A 21,561-nucleotide genomic window follows, 5' to 3' on the forward strand; every position below is an offset into this window, starting at 1 on the left:
AACATAGTAAAACTCACTCGCTCGAAGCTAAAACTGATCATTAACTTACTAGAAGTTCACATGCCAAATTTCAGTAAGATTTGACCATGGGGAGGAGTTCCTCTCAAATGTAAATGATATTTTAAGGTATTTTGCTCGAGAAAACTAAAAAAAATCTGGTTTTTCATTCTTAACTTTTTTCGATGATTGGACTTAAAACAAAAAAGTTATTACGGCTCAAATATTGTATTCTGGCCGCAAATTGTCGTCAAAAACGCAATGAGTTAAATGTACTCATTAGGTGTCAATTTGCAGAGAAAATACAAACTCTGAACCGCAATAACTTTTTTGTTTTAAGTCCAATCATGTTGCAGCCTACGAGTGAAATATTTGTCTTAATTAAGACTTTAAGAAAAATGTTTGCAAAACTAAATCAATCAATGAAAAAAAAGTTATTAATGAAAAACCAGTATTTGTTACTTCTTTCGAGCAAAATACCTTAAAATCTCATTTACATTTGAAACTCAAGGAACCCCTCCCCATGGTCAAATCTTACTAAAAATTGGCATATGACCTCCTGGTAAGTTAATGATCAGTTTAAGCTTGGAGCAAGTGAGTTTTACTATGTTTCATTCTTCCTATATTAAGATTTGAGTTCGTCAAATTATACAAAAATGCAATTATTACTTTATAACCATAACTTCTTCAATTCTCAACCGATTTTGATAAACAACAACTTGAAATCTTTGTTTTGAACGTATATCTACGGTCCATGGAAAATCAAATTTTCAAATGTTATCATCAAATCTAAAACTGTCGACTAAACTAAATTTTCTCTTAAAAAAATCATTTTTCGTTAGTTTTTCTAGCATGACTTCACTTATATCAACAATACTGTTGAACATACTTAAAATTAAAGTTTGGATGATCGATATAAAAATTTATTCATCTTTAATATCCGAAAAAAAAATTTAAAAATAACGTTATGCAGTCCGAGATATTGGAATATAAGTACAAGTACTTTTTTTTATTATTCCAAAAATTTTATTTTTAAAGCATAACTCTAAAACTGTTTTACTGAGATTTTTATGAATTTCTTATTCGGTTTCAGCGCCCAATTTTACTTCAAAAATGTGGGTCAGTCGATGAAGTTCACGATTTTTTTTTTAAATTTTGCAAACAAGTGTTATTGTATCAATATTAGATAAACATTAAACTACAAATTCCTGAAGTCAGATTTCGAACATAAATGTGAACAAGCATCAAAATTCAGAATAACATTTCACATTATTTAATATAACATCTTATAAAATCATCATCAAACCAGCATTTTAAATCATTTTTCACTGCAAAAATTTTCAATCCGAATAGTTAAAAAAGATTAGTTTTTCTTTAGGAATTCAAAAGTAAAGAGAGAAAATCTAAGAGATACCGAGAAAAAATTCTAAATTTCCAAATTTAATTACAGACTCTGAAAATGCGTGTTTTATTTTGAAAAGTGATTGACAGAAAGAAATAAAAAAAATGCTATAACTTTCTACGAATATAGATTTAAATGCCATTTATAAAAAATAAATTTCATAACTCTATGAAGTTGCTGTGAATCAGAGTTCCATGAATATTTTTAATGTTCCAAATTTCTTTTTCCGAAACTTTTTGAAAAATATTGGAAAATGTAAATTGAAAAGATGATCAAATAATTCAAAGTAAATAATCAAATCCAAGTCAGGTAACAGAAAACGAGAAACAGAATGCAATATGAAAATTTGCTTAAAAAAAAAGCATAAAAAAAATCACAAAATTTAATACCATATGAAGTGTTATTTGGAAACACTGTAATTAGTGATGTGCTATGTCTGAGAAACTGGTTTACGATGAAAAATACTTAAAAATGGTTTTGGAGAAAAAAGGAAAGACAATTGATTAAAACTGCTAAAAATGGCAACACATTTCTGCAAAACATTCTTTTGAGATTAATCGGAAATGGACATTACAGTGTCAAGGACCCTCTCTATACAAAAAAATAATGACAAATGAAAAAAAAAAAAAACATTTTTAAGTTCAATCTAGAAGATATTAGATTTCAGCGTTCGCTGGAAATCCAAAAATTAAAACTTCTAAATTAAAACAATAATTTTTGCCCCTGTAGGTAGGCACTAAATTAAAAAAAAATTCGAACATAAGTATAAATAATAACAGGGAAAAGGAATACACAAAAAATATCGGCGAATCGAAAAACAACACACTGAACCACGTTCAATAAAATGGAAGCAGAAATGAACGGTTTCCTCGATCAATATGCCACTGTCCCTATTCACCCAACTTGGGGGTGAACCGAAATAGCTGTTTAAAATTGAATGTTGAATATTTTCTTTTTTTTATATTGCGTTTTGTAAAGGCCAACTAAACATAATTTGACAGAAATATTACGACAACAGTCCGTAAACTGTCTCGATTCACCTCATACTACGGTACCAATCATGAACATAAATAATTATTTACCGTCTACTTACATGAAAAATATTTTTTTTTTCAAATTCAAAGGCTCAACAAAGTTTGCCGGGTCAGCTAGTGTTTTATAAAAGTTTTATAAAAGCGACAGCATAATGATGATTTAAAAATTAGTCATGATGATGTTTCGAGAACAGGGATCATTAGACAGATTTTAGCTTTATTAAAGTTCTGGTGATGTATATAATGCGCTTCAGCTTTTTATGAAGATTCTCTAACGAAGTTGTGCTAACCAAAATAGAGCAAAAATAGTTACTTGGGTAGCCAACCAATAAGTCCTTTAAAACAGTTTCAATCTAAGTTGCATTGTCATAAGCCCAAAATTTAATTTTTAAATTTATACTTTAATGTTCTAAAATCTAGCTCAAGAAATCATTTAACAAAAAAAAGGCATCCACCGTCTTAGCCGATTTAGGCTTTACCGTTTCAATAAACGTGGACAACTAAACAAATTAATGAAAGCGAAGAAATCTAAGCCCGAAAGCACCGAAAATTTTCATTCTCTATTTCAGAAACGACTGAACCAAATCCTAAAAGTTTAGTATCTTTGAGTTATCGAGAGTGTTGTCCACTAATGTGCATATTTATAAAATGTATCGTATATGAATTATGTTTCTCAGGGAAGCGTACTTGCGTCACGCAAAAAAACGAGATATCTCGTATTTGGTCCGCAATGTTTGAAGATTAAAATTTAACACCAAATCCCGAGGGTGGATCCCCTAAGCTCACTATCAGACCTTTTTTAAATGCCACAAATCACACCTAACTTCAGCGAGACAAATCCTGTTCCATCAGAAATGAAGAAATTACAATAAATTATTTATTTCAAACAGCGCACACAAACAAAAACTGCAATCTGGTGCACTCGTGATCTGGTGCAAACAGACCTGCTCGCGTAGTTACAGTAAATTTTCATAATTGACTATAAATTATGTTCCATTCAAATCAGTGGACGCCCGCGCGGATGTGAATATGAGCCCAGTTTAGTTTTTTTTTCCTCTTTTAAGTGAAACTCGAGCTACCCCCGCGCAACCCTTTAAAGTCCCTTGCATGCTTTAAGGAGCTCCAAAACAGAAGGAGCAAAAAACGGAATCCGACGAAAAGCGAGTTTATTTATGCATTCCGAGCTTTTCGGGTAGGTCAGTAAATTGGTACGTACATTTGCTTAAGGTGCCCAAGCTCAGGTACTTACTATAATTTATCTACACTTATTTGCATATACGGGACACGGTGTTTTCGCGAGCTTAGTTTAACCTCAAGGAAGGGAACGATGTTTTGTGGAGGAACTAAGGGTTGCCATTTTTTTGGTGTCCAAAACTGTTTCAGAAACACCATCCAGTGCCGCGGCAGCAGTGATGAAAAATGGTTCAAACCCCAGGTGATTTACGCGACACGGCAGTGTGGGTGTCCCCCAATTAATGAGCGGGACATGGCTATCGGCCATCGATATTCGTTTAGTCAGTCGGGCACAACGAAAGATATACAGCTTAATCAGGCGCGTGATCGCTTAAGGGTCGGATTCTTTTTAATGAATTTATTGACTAATGTCAAGGTGAGTCTCGACTTCTTCGGATAACATATCCATTTCGAGTGAGGTTGAATGAATTTCGCAATCAGAAGTCATATCTACTAGGCAATAAATCATTGTAAATTGCCATATTTGTATAGTCCAATGTCCAAATTGAGATACACTCCTATCAGAGAGAATATTAATTAATTTTTCAGCTCACTTCAGACCCTTAGGATTTAGTCAGATTTAAAAATAAAAAAAACAGTTTATTTAAAGTAAACGAAAATATCAAAATTTAGAAAGCAGATAAAACTAAAGAATTGAAAATTAATAGTTATGTTGTGAAATTAACGAAAAAGTAACGCATTTTCGGTGAATCCAATTACGTATTTCCTTGTTGAGGTATTTGTTTCCAATAAGCCCGGAATAAATATCGAATTCTTCCTAAGATTCCTTCGTCTGTAAAAATGCCTTCGTCTTTAACCCGGCACACTTCGGCTTGCGGGACGAAGCTTTTGAGGGATGCGTTGAGGTTCTGATACTACTTTTGTGTTGCTTGGGAACGATGCAGCAGCACCAGCTTGTCGACCATCTCCTCCTCCAGGCGGCGCTTTTTTCCTGGAAAATTCGGACCCGCTGCCTCTCCGCAGTCGGTGATTTTACACGTTTTGACGGGCGCTTCTTTGCACTACTGCCGCCCGCGCGGCTTACTCATCGTCGATCACTCTCTTACACACTTCGTCGAACTAGTCGTTCCGTCCAGTTCACTGCACAGGTCTGATGACGTTCTCCGCAACGCTATTGATGGCTGTCTTGATGGTAACTAACTGTCCTGGAGAGCGGCTTCGTCTAGCTCGCCCTCCTGGTAGCGCTGCCTCGAGCGATTGCGCATAGTCGGCCGCGACCTCAAGTTGCGCAAGTCGTACGATATTTAACCGAGGTGGGCGTCGGTTTCGTATCTTGTTTTCTACGGACTGTTTTTGGCAAATCCACACCATCACCATATATTCGTGATAAAAGGAAACACTTTAGATTGCTCTTTTGGCACTGGACAAACTGGTAGCGTACAGTGTTTCTCAAGAAAAACGCAGTAAGTTTCACCCCGAAAAATGGTTGTTTGGTTCTACCTTGTGAACGGGTACCGTGTGCTAATGTTTGGTGGCACTCATCTACGGTATTCTCCTATTACGGTCTGTGGCAGTCTCACCGTTGTTGTGTGATTTTTCTACTGGGACCTGATGAGCTAGTTCGGGCGTCGGCTTTTCAGCTCCAACTGCACCACAAGTAGGAAGGACACGTGGGAATACCGGTACCGTATTGGGGACCAATCATCGAATTTGGACGATAGGTGGTTCTCAGGCTGCGCATATTTATAACGACGGATTAATCGGGTCGTTGGCGCAGCGCAGCTTTGTAGACAAACGCCAGGTTTAGCAATCGGTCGATATCCAGCATAGAATATCGAGGCCACAGGAACATGATGGGGGATTGGACTGGGCCTGGAGATAGCGTTTACCTGCATGTGTTTCAGTTCCGTTCTCTTAAAACTTCCGTTTCACACTTTCATCAACTTGGTATGATGCTCTGTTAGGCAAGGCTCCGTCAAATGTGGATGCCTTGTGGTATGAATTCGAAGTTACGCTATCAGGGTCGGAGTACGCTGACGCCGTGTGCAGGACAAAGGTTTCGAAGTCCATCCAGTAATTCCTCCCATCATGTCCTGTTTGCTCTAGGCGCATTGGTGGCGCTAACGCCTTCCTTAGCTCTATCTTGTGTCGACTGCGCTGAGTTGACCCAATTGTACTGGCTGGTACGGCGTTTGGGAAATTACGGGGATCATTCGTCCTCACGCACTAAAGCACCTCCTTGCATATAATGAATACACGCAATTTACACAAAAGATTCTCACTAAACTGAACAGTAAGTTAACGCTCTGGTTACAACTTTTTGAGCATTCTCACTAGTCAGATTTCTGATTTGTGTTCGAGATATAAAGATAACAAAATAATATTTTTGCTGGGAGTGTTTTGAGCTGTCAAACCTTAAACGCGATGTTCTCGAAACAGCGGTGTTGGCGTATTTTCCCTTTACTAAAATTAACTTCAAGATATGAACTATCAAACGTCTAAAGCTCTTGAATCTATAATCTTTAATCTTAGTTTTGTTTTGGAAATAATTTTTCTGTCTGAAGCAATTTTTCGATAATCGGTATAAAATCGGTATGTTTTGTCAAAAATGTCTATACGGATAATCGGTATAAAATCATGTTTTGTCAAAAATGTCTATACGGTACATACCGATTCTTGGCCGATAATTTCGTCAAAAATCGGTATAAGTATCGGCAAACCGGTATGTGTGGCATCGCTGCTTGCATGTCCGAAGATAAAATCACTTGAGCCGAACAGAAAGAATCATTTCCAAAGATTGTGACATCTCTGCATATTGCTTGCTGAGCGATGATGTAGAGGAAGTTAAGGTTGCCAGAATTTTTCCTGCAAGTATCCTAGCAAATGCGGGAAATTTTATTCAATAACTTAGAAATATCCGGGCATTAGATTTCAAAATTTTCAAATAAAAATCCGGACAAAATCTGAGCCAATTTGGCCAAAACCAGGCTTGAAAATATTCGTTAATTCATAAGGATAGCGAAATTTTAATTTGAAGAAAAATGATCAGTCATGGATTATGTCATGACAGAAATTTTCCAATAACGTGAATGTGAATGCCTCGGTAATTCACAAGATGGAAATAACATTCATGCATGAGAAGAATGTACAATGAATGAAAGATGGACACGAAATGGAAACTTTAAAAAATATTTCTAGACTTTATTTTTGTTTTCATCAATCTTGACTATTGCTAGCTAACGTTTTTCAACATATTGTAAATTGAAAATAATCTTGGCGAACAGAATATCCTTAAAGTTGCCAAAAATTGTACTGGTGATGTTTCTCATGACCCATTTTAACCATCATGTCATGACCGAATGATTGAAGATTTCAATGATCAATGGCATAATGGAAAAATCTTTCTTTACCAAAACAATCATTCATAGCATGCTTTCATTTCGAAAAAATCTTAAACTAACGACATGTGAGGAAAAAAATGGGTCACTGGTCGCAATTTTTGGCTCGTGACTATGACATAATCCCGTCCCTGGCCAAAACCAAGAGATTATTCAATTAAAATCAAGAAGATAAACACATGAAACACTTTTTTTCATCAAAACACATCAGCAAACTTAAAAACGTATTAAGGCTGTTTATGATTATTTTGATAAGAATCGTTTTTTTTCTTTCATGAAAATAAAATTTTATAATAACCAATTTCATAATTTAACTAAGCAACTGTTGTGAAAAATTATAGTCACCCGGCTCCGTAAAACTAAATGCTTTGAGTTTTTTCAAATAAACGAATTGTTAAAAATACCACAATTTTGGTTTTTCGTTAGTTTTTTTTGCAAATATGTACAGCGAAAAAATCCTGGCGAAATCCGAATTTCAACCAAACCGGTCCGGCCCGGACTTCTTGTAAGTTTTGATACGCCCGCCGTATCACCGCACAACAAGCAAGCAACTAGCAGACTTGTCACAATAACAGTTGCCAATGTGCCTGATTTTTCAGGATTTGCCTGATTTTTCCATCCTGACAACCTGATAAGCGTCTAATAGTCCATGATTTTCGGAAAAAGGCTTATTTTCTCTGATTCATGAATTTTCATGAAAAATGGCAAATACCAATAAGTATAGGTCATTTCCGAATTTCTCATACCATGAGTGAATTTTAATTTTTAGGTTTGTACATAAACATTTAATATTTTGTTTGCTATAACTCAGAGATACTAAATTACGGTCTTTGACAGGGTTTTAGAATTTCGAAAATGACCCCAAATCGACTCAGTTCTATACATCAGGTCCACAAAATGTACCACGGCTACTAAAATCGACTGAATACAACAGATTATTGATCGAAGCTGTTCTTACAGATTCATAACTATATAGGAATGTCATAACAAGGAATTCAAAATTTGAAACCTTAAATTAGAAAATCTGTATCGAATATATAAAGTGACTCTAAGTGAAAATATTAACCTTATTCGACCTGATCTCAGTTTTGTTTTTAAATTTCAAATCAAATATCTGATCGAGCTTCCAATACTGAATCCTAATTTGGAAACTTTTTTTTTGCAAAATCTAAATCCTTAACAGAAATTTTGAGTTAGAGTCGCAGTATTATTCAAAGTTCAGGAAATGAAATTAAACCATTGTTTTTGTATTCAATTCTTAAAAAATGGAAAATTTGAGTATGACTTATTTTGCTTTTTTTCAGTCCTTTATTTATACAATGCTCACCCGATCAGGAGAGCATATCAAAATAATAACTCAAACGTATCTCACCAAGATGTTTACATCTGATTCAGTTATAATTAAGTACTCCAAAATTTCGATTTTAAGTTTCTCTAATCTGAATTATATCTTATTCTGATTGACAAACTTGAATGGGGTTGAGCTCATATTCAATGATCAAGATTTTTTTCGGATTGTCCTAAAATAAAATGATTACCCAGCAAACATAACATCGCATTAGAAATGTCAGTTCAACTCGTTAACAATGTTAATGCGAATCGTAGTTCCTACCAAACCAAGTAAATGATCGTAAAAATGGTTGGTTAAAGTCTACCGACTCGGATATGACAAAATTGCGCCATGTTTGCAAATTTATCTCCCGCGTGCGGGATTCAAGTGAGAAAACAACCTTGTTGTTCTCTCTGCGATTAGCAGTGCAACCAGATTTCTAAAAATCAGAGGGTCCATTTGGTTAAACTGTCCAATGAGAGAAGCAGCAAATATTGTCGCTGGCAACGGTTTGCATGCATTGAGAGCAGAACTTGCGCTCTCTCGCATACTGTCAGGATGTACGGTAAAAGGTGTTGTATATCGTTCAATTTTTACAACACTTATCGCATAAGCCAGAAGTAAAAAATATGTATGTATATTGCCTCCACTTTAGTACGTAAATGCTGTTTTTTTCGAGTTATATAAGATGATTTTATAATGTATATGAAACGTATAGCAAAGTTTGTTGAGAAATATACCTACAAAAATGTTTGCTGGGTATATCTTATTTTGATATACGTACAACTTTTTCTGAAACACGGACATCGAAGTCAACGGCCCAAACCGTACTTTAATGAGTTTCGCTCAACAGATTCATAAAATTGAATCATATTCTTGGAAAACCAAAAATGGAGCACGGTTTTAGCAAATACTGTGGGTTACTGACATTCCACTAGAAAAATTTCTCGAAGCATTCATATCTTGAAGTTATAATCATGATATGATTTGCTCTGCTCAATATCAAACTATGCTATCTGAACGAGATATAATCTTGATAGGAGCATATCAAAAACTGATATAATTTAGCTATGATCGTATAGATTTTTTGATATAATTTGAGATATTTTAACATCCTACGAGTACTGAATTATTAGTCATTTAGATAGGAAAAATAAGTCTCAAAATATCTCATTTTGATATAATATTGTTTTTCCCTTCTGATCGGGCACCCATTCATTTTTTATCCCAACCATATAATATATTAAGACCTAATTCAATGTCTTTTTTCATCTGTTCAATTGCATTTTCGTTTGTTACAATGCTTTTTTTTCGAAAAAAAATGCATGAATTTAGGGGAAATCGGGGTTGTTGTAGCTCTCCTCGTCAACTTCACACTAAGCAGTGTACATCATTTGATTCAACAAAAAGTTTTACATCCGTTTCAATGTTTATTGCATCTGTTAAATAAAATTCTCGTTTGTAACAAAGTATTTTTCAAAAAAAAATGCATGAATTAAGGGGAAATCGGGGTAATTGAGGCTATTCTCGTCGGTGTACATCATTCGATTCAGCATTGAATTTTCACCTGTATCAATCACTTTTGTGCATGGCCGGAGGCATTGTTATTTGGCATAATGATTTTTTTTTTCAACATATCGCTCGATTTTAGGGGAAAATGGGGTGATTGCGGCTATTCTCGTAAGCGTAAGCTAAGCGGTGTACACTACTCGATTCAGCGTCAAATTTTACTCTAAATCACTTGGTTTTTGCATTTGGAATGTGAATTGCTCGATTGTAATGGTGAAATTTATGCACAAATTTAAAAAAGCTAGAAGAAATCGGGGATATTTAGCCATTTCTATTCATTCTAGTACAAAAAAGCAACACAATTAGCTAGAGGATGAATAAATCTACCAAAAACGATCAATCATGATGAAAAATAGTTTAATTACACTTTGTTTGACTGCATTTCTTTGAAAAATTTGTTAAGTTTAGGGGAAAAGAGGCAAAATGAGCCACTTGTCATAGTAAAAACAGAAACTGGAGTACATCAGTTGATTCAACCGACATTTTTACTAATTAATGTTAGCCTGATTTATCATGATTTATCTTCAAAAGACTTTCTTAATTTGAAGAAAACAAATGGCAATCCTAGTCCCATTATTCGAAAATTATTTTTTGCATGTAGCATTAGACTGAGTCCATTTGGGGTCATTTTTGAATTTCTCAAACCCTCTTGGAAAAATGGAGTCTTAAAATCTTCATTTTGGTTCAAAACTCATCCGTGAATTTTTGCAGAATTTTTAAGTAACGTTTACATCAGTAAATTGGAACTTTTAGGTTTGTATGGGATAATTAAATATTTTGTACTGAAAAATCAACATCATTTTTATTTCTTCTGTGGAACCAAGCTTGCTCATAGTTTTTATAATTTTTTCAAAGGAAATTTTCCGCTTAACAACTTTGTCGAAGACTTCAACTTTGTATCTTATTATGCAAAAAAGTTATCAACTGTTTATTAGGGGTATGTCTTTTGGTATTGCTAAACTACAAATTCAATTGACATTACTGCTTGCGCCTCGCAAACTATTGTATGAAAAGTAGCATGCAATACCTCGCTAGGCACAAAGCAGTGATGTCAATTGAATTTATTGTTTATCAATGCTAAAAGACATACCCCTAATAAACAGCTAATAACTTTTTTGCCTAATAAGATACAAAGTAGAAGTCTTCGACAAAGTTGTTAAGCGGAAAATTTATAAATTGGCACAAAAACTATAAGCAGGCTTGGTTCCACAGAAGAAATAAAAATGATGTTGATTTTTCAGTACAAAATATTCAATTTTCCCATACAAACCTAAAAGTTCAAATTTACTCATGTAAACTTAAAAATTCTGCAAAAAAACACGGATGAGTTTTGAACCAAAATGAAGCTTTTAAGACCCCAGGGTTTGAGAAATTCAAACATAACCCCAAATCGACTCAGTCTAATGTAGCATGAAGACACCTCTGCTCAGAACAAACATTTATACAAAAGCCACTAAAAATCTCAGTAGAAACGACTTATGTTATCATTTCTTTTACGATTTCATGTTAGCTGGTGTTACAACTCCGAGAGACAAAAGATAGATTTCAATTATATTCCGGCCTTAATAACACGTTTTAAGTAGTTTAAAAACTTAAACCATTTATCACACAACCATTTATCGACATTTCTGAATATGCCAGCCTGTTCTAGTTACATTTTATTGCGTTCCTAAACATTTGTGAACCTTATAAGTTTTCTTTGTTACGTCATTTTTCGAAAATAAATAACAATTTTTTTAAGGCCTTTTCTCGAAATTTTTCAACTTTTCTCGTCAGGTTAACAGCATCTATTAGCCATTAAATTCATCTGTTATTTGTTCTTATGATGAACGATGATCTTGACATTTATCAGGCAACGAAATATTAACATATTTTATTATTATTTCTGTGAATTGAACAATTTTTGAAAACATGTCGGGGCAGGGCGAAGTGCGCCATGTCCGTTTATCTACAATCATATTTCATATTTTTTAAAATTTATATGCAGAAATTTTTATGTTGAATTGGAAAACATAATTTCAGAATAGAAGGAAATATTCACTATTCCTCGATTTCATATAGATCGCAAGAATGCTAGTGTATCTGGCATCACTGCGCGTAGCAATGCATTTGAACATTTGTGAAGTAAATTTAAACTGTTTTTACCTTAATACACTTTCGAAGATACTTAAATCATTAAAACACGTCCTAAACGTTTCGAACTCCGTTTCCGAAACATCGCAAGGAGGCAAGGGAATAGGGCAATCAGCTTTAAGTTCATAGAATTTTGATCCTTGATAAAACTTAATTTTGAGTACCCAATCGGGAGCGTGTAACAAACTCTTAACGATATAATGTCAATCAGAACACTTTTAGTGCGATTTAGTCACCAGCTAATCAACAAACTCCAGATAGCAAATGATCGACTAGGCCTTTGTCGGCTCCTTTTCGTGCTTTGATTGTGTGAACACACTTCTCTTGGCAGACAACAAATTTATCGCTGCCCGGAAGGTTCACTCAATGTACATGTTTATTGTAGAATGACACGCAATGCAATGGTTAAGCTTTTCTTAACTTTAAACGTGATTAAACGGTTGTCAGCAAGAATCGCGCGAATAACTAAGGTGGTTAAATTTCAATCAGAACAATCTCCGGTGAGAAACTCCAGCCAGACCCCTCCGGATACTAGTGTAAATAATTGAAACAAATGACATCTAATGAGCTATTCTGCGCCTAGCGACATACTCCGTGGGAGTAGATTTCAATAAGAGGAATAATTCTCGATCAAGTTTTTTTTTTGCAATATGGCAGTCAAATCAATGTGCCAGTTACTAGGTAAATTTGTTCTAGCGAAAGAATGGAAAACGATTACTAGCTAATGAACTTGTTTACACTAACTAATAGGGCAGCCCACGCTCTTAGTTTGTTCGTTAGTCATAGAGATGTCATTGATCTGAAATTAATCGAGTTACTATACTTCACTGTCAACCTAAATCGTAGAAGGCCTTCTCGCAATTATGATCTTTTTTTTATAAAGAACTCAACTTGTAGTCTGCATAATATTTCAAATCAATTCCTGGAGATGTGAAGCATAGTATTAGAAAGCACATATTAAAAACACACGTCCCTCTTCTATTGTATAGCCGACAGCATTATCAATTGGTTCGAACATAAAAGGGAGGATTATTCCCCACATTCACAATGTAAAGCTGAATCGACCAGCACAGAACAATAAAATTGGAATCGCCATTATCCCTTCCGCTGCTCTACAAATTCCACCCACGTCACCTGCAGTACAAGGCATCGTCGTCGTCGTCGGTTAATATTACTTGTGTCGAACCTAGGTATTTTGCGGCACGCCATACCCGACCATTAGCTTTATTTATAATCCCCCAATGGCGCCTCATTTTCCGTTTTTTTCTGGATCAGAGTAATTTGTCACCCGACTGACTGTCCCATTTAAACATTCCGAACCGGAATGGAAATGCAGGGGAAAAACAATAGAATTGCAACCTCTTAAACGTTAATCATACGCTTCAGCACGCTTTCAGCCCTTTTTCGAAAAAAGGTTTCGAGTTTGTTTTTGTTTTGTAGGAATACAGATCTTTCTCAGAACGTCTTCTCATCATTCGCATTTGCACTTTTTCGTTCGCAGATAATTGCAGCTCTAGCCGTATCAATCGGACCGCTGGCAGCGGGTCTTGGTAAGGGTTACTCGAGCCCGGCCATTGCCAGCTTGCAGGAGCTGCAGATTCGCCAGCGGGGTAACTATACCGCTTTTTCGGTCAACGATCAACAGGCAAGCTGGATCGCCAGTCTATCACTTTTGGGTGAGTGTCAAAAAATGATAAAAAAATTTTTGAATAGGTTCGAGAATCTGTTTCAGTTATAAACTATTGAATATGTATTGATGGGCTCAGATATGGTCGAATGGGTTATCGGGCTAAAGTTTTTTCGGTCAAATGGGGCAAAAGGCAAAATGGAATAAATTTACAAAAGTTCGGTCGAAGATAAAATTAAAAAAAAAAACGAATGATAAGAATGACAGAATAACAATCCGGAGAGAAAATACGGGAAATTGGAAAGTTATCAAAATTCCAAAAAAAAACAAAAAGAAAATTAACAAAAATTACAAAAATTTGAAATAAAAAAATACCAGAACTAACAAAAGTTGTGAAAAAAACTGACGAAATATAAAAAAAACTCAAATAGAAAAAAATATAAAAATTAACAAAAAAAATAAGCATCAAGTAATATCAACAGTGATATAAAAACAATGCAAAGAAAAACACAAAAACATGAAGAACTGTAAACATTACAAAAATAACGAAAAATGAAAACTACAAAAAAATCTTAACAAACTAAAATATGGATAATAAAAAGCTTAACAAACAAAAAATACAAAAATTGCAAAATTAGGAAAAAAAATAAAAAATGAAAACGAAATAAAAGAAAATTTAAAGAATAGAAACAATAAAAAAAATAACAAAAGTAACATAAATTCCCCATCAAATTACCTTCTACTTAAAAAATTATCAAAAAAATACAAAATTAATATCATGAAATATAGTTTAATAAAAAAAAACAAAATAAGCTAAAAAGCCATACATCCAAACAATGTTAAATCTGTCAAAACGAAAATATAGGCTATCTAAATTAATTTGGAAATTTTGATAAATTATTTACAATTTTTTGCCTCCTTGTCATTTTTGTCATTTTTGCTTTTTTTTCAATTCTGTCATTTTGGTTATTTTTGAAATTTTGGTAATTTTTGTAATTTGAGAAATAATGTAATTTTTGAAATTTTTGTAATTTTTGTAATTTTTGTAATTTTTGTAATTTTTGTAATTTTTGTAATTTTTGTAATTTTTGTAATTTTTGTAATTTTTGTAATTTTTGTAATTTTTGTAATTTTTGTAATTTTTGTAATTTTTGTCATTTTTGTCATTTTTGTCATTTTTGTCATTTTTGTCATTTTTGTCATTTTTGTCATTTTTGTCATTTTTGTCATTTTTGTCATTTTTGTCATTTTTGTCATTTGTGTCATTTTTGTCATTTTTGTCATTTTTGTCATTTTTGTCATTTTTGTCATTTTTGTCATTTTTGTCATTTTTGTCATTTTTGTCATTTTTGTCATTTTTGTCATTTTTGTCATTTTTGTCATTTTTGTCATTTTTGTCATTTTTGTCATTTTTGTCATTTTTGTCATTTTTGTCATTTTTGTCATTTTTGTCATTTTTGTCATTTTTGTCATTTTTGTCATTTTTGTCATTTTTGTCATTTTTGTCATTTTTGTCATTTTTGTCATTTTTGTCATTTTTGTCATTTTTGTCATTTTTGTCATTTTTGTCATTTTTGTCATTTTTGTCATTTTTGTCATTTTTGTCATTTTTGTCATTTTTGTCATTTTTGTCATTTTTGTCATTTTTGTCATTTTTGTCATTTTTGTCATTTTTGTCATTTTTGTCATTTTTGTCATTTTTGTCATTTTTGTCATTTTTGTCATTTTTGTCATTTTTGTCATTTTTGTCATTTTTGTCATTTTTGTCATTTTTGTCATTTTTGTCATTTTTGTCAATTTTGTCATTTTTGTCATTTTTGTCATTTTTGTCATTTTTGTCATTTTTGTCATTTTTGTCATTTTTGTCATTTTTGTCATTTTTGTCATTTTTGTCATTTTTGTCATTTTTGTCATTTTTGTCATTTTTGTCATTTTTGTCATTTTTGTCATTTTTGTCATTTTTGTCATTTTTGTCATTTTTGTCATTTTTGTCATTTTTGTCATTTTTGTCATTATTGTCATTTTTGTCATTTTTGTCATTTTTGTCATTTTTGTCATTTTTGTCATTTTTGTCATTTTTGTCATTTTTGTCATTTTTGTCATTTTTGTCATTTTTGTCATTTTTGTCATTTTTGTCATTTTTGTCATTTTTGTCATTTTTGTCATTTTTGTCATTTTTGTCATTTTTGTCATTTTTGTCATTTTTGTCATTTTTGTCATTTTTGTCATTTTTGTCATTTTTGTCATTTTTGTCATTTTTGTCATTTTTGTCATTTTTGTCATTTTTGTCATTTTTGTCATTTTTGTCATTTTTGTCATTTTTGTCATTTTTGTCATTTTTGTCATTTTTGTCATTTGACCTAACGTTCATCGGCTGATTGACCTTCGGCTGAAAAGCCCTGGGCCTAACGACTTTCTTACCCAGTCTCATTTGTTGATACTTTTTTAGAAAGAAATATAAGAAAATTCCTTGCAAATTGAGTTTGTTCTTAAAAAATATATAATTTAGTTCCCGTGGAGAGCACCTAGATGCTCTTTGAACGTAAAGTAACAGAAAAAAACCAATGCCCAAACTTCGCCTAAATCCACATGCCCAGAACCACAATCTCACCGGAAGGCTCCGGTATCAATCGGACAGTTAATCTAGACCGGAAATTAAAATTGTTCCTCCCTAAAATGTACACCCTTCAATTAAGTTTAACTAAAATGTCTCGCATCTCGCTTCCGTTCCTTTCCGTCTTCCATATTCGCAGGTGCCCTGTTCGGGGGAATGTTCGGCGGCGTGGCCATGCAGTACGGCCGGAAACGAGTGCTGGCACTGATGTCGTTGCCATTTTCGCTCTCCTGGATTCTGACCGTGTTCGCCAAATCGGTCGAAACGATGTTCTTCACCGCTTTCGTCGGCGGCTTCTGCTGTGCCATCGTGTCAACCGTGACCCAGGTCTACATCAGCGAAATTTCCTCCCCGGACATCCGGGGCTTCCTGAGTGCGATCCAGAAAATTGCCGGCCACATGGGGATGCTCATCTCCTACCTGCTGGGAGCGTACCTGGACTGGCGGCAGCTGGCGATGCTCGTCTCGGTGGCGCCCATTATGCTCTTCATATCTGTGATCTATATACCGGAAACGCCGAGCTTCTTAGTGCTTAGGGGTTGCGACGATGAAGCCCATCGGTGAGTACGAAGGAAAAAAAAATGACAGCCTTACACTTTCCACTGTTTTCCACTGACTATAGCTTTATTTGATATGCTTGTTAACATAATTCCGCATTTCCTAGTTTGCATAGGGAAGAAATGGGGGGAAATTTATGGGCGAGTAAGTCTCATATGGGTGAGAAAAAAAAAGTATTTCCCTTCTTGATTATAGAGTGGTATAACATTATTTTTTTATCAATTTTCTTTCAAACCCGTATCCACTATTCGCTGGTCCTGGCCCTTGAATATTAAGATTATACATTAAATGATGAAAAATGTCTGTAAAAGGTGATCTTTTTCTGACGGGAAGAAATTATCACAAGAAAGACTAAGCAAACTAAAGAAGGTCCTTTATAGCTCACTCCACGATCTTTGAAACTGAAACAATAATGTGGGATCAGGAATAAAGTTCCAGATTCAGTAAAAGGGATCAGAATCCGCACTAGGATTTGGGATTAGTATCAGGACCAAAATTCAAAATCATGATCCAGGATCAACAGAGTTCAGGATCAGCGTCCGGGATCCTGGATCACAATTGGAATTCAGGAAAAGGATCGGAATCAGAATCCTAGATGATTTTCATAATCTCCGATATTAATCCGATAGCTAGATTTAAGATCTTGATCGAGGTTGAAGTCCAGAATAAAGGATCAGAAGCTGGGTTCAGAACCCAGGTGCAGAATGAAGATCAGGATCTAGGATCTTTATCTATATATTTAAAAAGCAATTATCTGTATGTTTGTTTGTTTGTTTGTTTGTTTGTTTGTTTGTCCTCTATAGACTCAGCCGTCTTAAGAGCTAGAGATCTGAAATTTGGCATGGATACTCATTAGGACCAGGAATGATGAAAAAGGTTTTTAGATTTTTGGACGACCCCTTCTGAAGGGGGTTGTCCATACAAGACAAATATTGTTTTCACGTTATTGACGTTATTTTCCGTCGGATTGTGATGAAAATTTGCACATGAGTGTTTTGAGAGATGAACAATCGATTACAGTTATCAAATTTAGGGTCAGGGGTCGGCCAAAGGGGTCGTCCATATCAACTGATTAATATTTTTGCGATATTGGCGTTATTATACACCGGATTGTGATGAAAATTTGCACATGAGTGTTTTAAGAGACGAGCAATCGATTACAGTTATCAAATTTAGGGATAGGGGTCGGCAAAAGGGGTCGTCCATATCCACTGATTTATGTTTTTGCGATATTGGCGTTACTATACATCGGAATGTGATGAAAATTTGCACATCAGTGTTTTGAGAGACGAACAATCGATTACAGTTATCAAATTTAGGGTCAGGGGTTGGCCAAAGGGGTCGTCCATATCCACTGATAAATGTTTTTGCGATATTGGTGTTATTATACATCGGATTGTGATGAAAATTTGCACATGAGTGTTTTAAGAGACGAACAATCGATTACCGTTATCAAATTTAGGGTCAGGGGTCGGCCAAAGGGGTCGTCCATATCAACTGATTAATGTTTTTGCGATATTGGCGTTATTATACACCGGATTGTGATGAAAATTTGCACATGAGTGTTTTGAGAGACGAGCAATCGATTACAGTTATCAAACTTAGGGTCAGGGTTCGGCCAAGGGGGTCGTCCATATCAACTGATTAATGTTTTTGCGATATTGGCGTTATTATACACGGGATTGTGATGAAAAATTGCACATGAGTGTTTTGAGAGACGAACAATCGATTACAGTTATCAAATTTAGGGTCAGGGGTTGGCCAAAGGGGTCGTCCATATCCACTGATTAATGTTTTTGCGATATTGGCTTTATTTTACATTGGATTGTGAAAAAAAATTTGCACATGAGTGTTTTGAGAGACGAGCAATCGATTACAGTTATCAAATTTAGGGTCAGGGGTCGGCCAAAGGGGTCGTCCATATCCACTGATTAATATTTTCGCGATATTGGCGTTATTATAGATCGTATTGTGATGAAAATTAGCACATGAGTGTTTTGAGGGACGGGCAATCGATTTCGAATTTCGAATTGCGGATCAGAAGTCGGCTGAAGGAGTCGTCCATACCAACTTTAATGTTTTTGCGATATTGACGTTATTCTACATTGGATTGAGATGAAAATTTCCGCATAGGAGTTTTTAGGAACGCTCTTTTGCTTTCAGGTTTCAAATCTTGACTCAGAGGTCGGCAAAAGGGGTTATTATCTGTTCACTGTTTTTACGATATTCTCTTGATTGAGCATAGAAATGTAATGAAAATTGACTCATGGGAGTTTAACAGAAAAGATAATTGATTTCAGGTGTCAAGTTTTGAATCGTGGTCAAAAAAAAGGCCGTCCATGTTAGTTGCTCACTGTTTTCGCGATATTGTCGTGATCATGCATCGGATTGAGATGAAAATGTTCAGATGAGGGTTATAAACTATGAGCAATTGAATCGGCGAAAGGGGCGTCTATATTCACTGTTCACTGTTTTCAAATTCCTGACGTTATTTTACATATAATTTGAAAAGAAAAAATGGCACAAGGGAGTTTTGAGGAACGTAAATTTGGTTTCAATTATCGAATTTCGGGCCATGGGACAGAAAAAGAGGGTTTCATCGAATGTTCAGTGTTTTGTGCAATAATTTTGTTGGAAGCAGTTAATTGATACCAATTTAAGTGTGAAGGTCAAGCAAAAGAGTCGTGCACATAAACAAATAGTACATGTTTCTGCCATAATGTCTAGATTTTGCAATCGATCGAGAAGAAAACACTCTCACATAAATTTTAATACAAAGCTAATCAACTGTTTAATTTGAATTTCAAGTAATAGTAATAGTAGCGACTTTAAACACTGTTGATTTTTTTCCCCAAAATTGTCGAAAGAATGTTTCGAATTCATTTTCTAAACTCATTTTGACGTACCAATGATTTAAAGCGAAACGAAGTTCGTATGGGATCAGCTAGTCTATATATATAAAAAGCAATTTCTGTATGTTTGTTTGTTTGTTTGTTTGTTTGTTTGTTTGTCCTCTATAGACTCAGCCGTCTTAAGAGCTAGAGGTCTGAAATTTGGCATGGATGCTCATTAGGACCAGGAAAGATGAAAAATGTTTTCAGATTTTTGGATGACCCCTTCTGAAAGGGGTCGTCCATACAAGACAAATATTGTTTTCGCGATATTGACGTTACTTTTCGTCGGATCATGTTGAAAATTTGCACATGAGTGTTTTGAAAGACGAGTAGTCGATTTCAGGTGTCAAATTTTGTGTAAGGGGTCGGCCAAAGGGGTCGTCCATATTAACTGTTCGCTGTTTTTGCGATATTGACGCTATTATACATCGAATTCAGGTGAAAATTGGTACACGATAGTTTTGAGTGACGTGCATTCGATTTGAAGTATCAAATTTAGTGTAAGGGGCCGGCGAAAGGGGTCGTCCATATTAGATTTTCAGTATCTTAGTAATATTGACGTTTTTGTACATCGGATTGGGATGAAAATTTGGACATAGGAGTTATTAGGGACAAACAACTGATTTCACTTATCCAAACTAAAATCAGGGGTCGTCCAAAGGGGTCGTCCATGTTATCTTTTCACTGTTTATGCGATATTGTCGTTATTATACATAGGATTCAGACGAAAATTGGTACAAAAGAGTTTTGAGAGACGAGAAATGAATTTCAGGTATTAAGTTCAGTGTAAGGGGCCAGCAAAGGGGGTCGTCCATATTAACCTTTCAATATTTCTGCAATATCGTCGTTATTATACATCGGATTGGGATGAAAATTGGCACACGGTAGTTTTCAGAGACGGTTAATCGATTTCAGATTTCAAATGTTGCCAGGGGTCGACGAAAGGGGTCGTCCATGTAATTAAATTTTTCACGGTTTTTTGCAATATTGACGTTATTATACAATGGATTGCTTTGAAAATTTGCACACGGGAGTTTTGAGGGAAGGGTAATCGATTCCAGATATCAAAGATTGTATAAGAGGCCACCGAAAGAGGTTTAGCGTTGTTATGCAACGATTGAGTCGAAATTTATACACGGGGTATTTGGCACGGTCAATTGATTCCTGATTTCAAATTTATCAGCAGACAACAGACAAAGTAATCGTCCAATATTTTTGCAATTATTACATAACAATGAATTCAGAAGTGCATCTGGAAAATGCTTGGCAATTGACATTCATACAAACTGTTCATAACATATTCCAAGTTGAAAGCGAAACGGAGTTCGCATGGGATCAGCTAGTTAATTATAAACCTTTATACTGTACCTCGATCTGACCTAAAGAGATCTAGATCTAAGTCTAGGATACAGAATCAAGTTCCGGAAGTATTCTAAAGGGTCTGAAATATTTATCTCGATCACGTTTCATAGGATCAGGGTTTAGGATTTCGAATAAGGGGCTTGTGATATAGTTCAAATGGAAGTCAGTTGCCTCCTGAGCCGATGTCCACGAGTTTGAGCCCAAGAGTAAACATCGAACACTGTTGTACCGGGAAAGTTTTTCAATAACTGTCCGCCAACTGCAACATTGATATAAATTCGCGGATGCCATAAAATTGGTAAAACGACTATAATCGAAACAAAAAAAAATCGAATCAGGATCAGGATGAAGATTCGGAATGAGTTTCGATATCGTGATCATGATCCGAGGTTAGCTTTAGGATATGGGATCAGAGTCCAGAACTAGTAACAACGATCTGAATCAGGAAT

At 34.8% G+C, this 21,561-nt stretch overlaps 1 protein-coding gene across 2 annotated transcripts in view; it reads left to right on the forward strand.

Moving 5' to 3' along the window:
- Nucleotides 1-21,561, forward strand: part of LOC129740952 (uncharacterized) — a 479,426-nt gene that overhangs the window by 444,249 nt on the left and 13,616 nt on the right. For both annotated transcript variants that reach the window (XM_055732613.1, XM_055732614.1), the window contains 2 exons: nucleotides 13,559-13,733; nucleotides 16,438-16,858. In XM_055732613.1, the coding sequence (XP_055588588.1) occupies nucleotides 13,559-13,733; nucleotides 16,438-16,858 (596 nt within the window). The remainder of the gene's footprint in view (nucleotides 1-13,558; nucleotides 13,734-16,437; nucleotides 16,859-21,561) is intronic.

The sequence above is a fragment of the Uranotaenia lowii genome, chromosome 2 (genome assembly GCF_029784155.1).
Source record: "Uranotaenia lowii strain MFRU-FL chromosome 2, ASM2978415v1, whole genome shotgun sequence".
In the NCBI taxonomy this organism is placed as follows: domain Eukaryota; kingdom Metazoa; phylum Arthropoda; class Insecta; order Diptera; family Culicidae; genus Uranotaenia; species Uranotaenia lowii.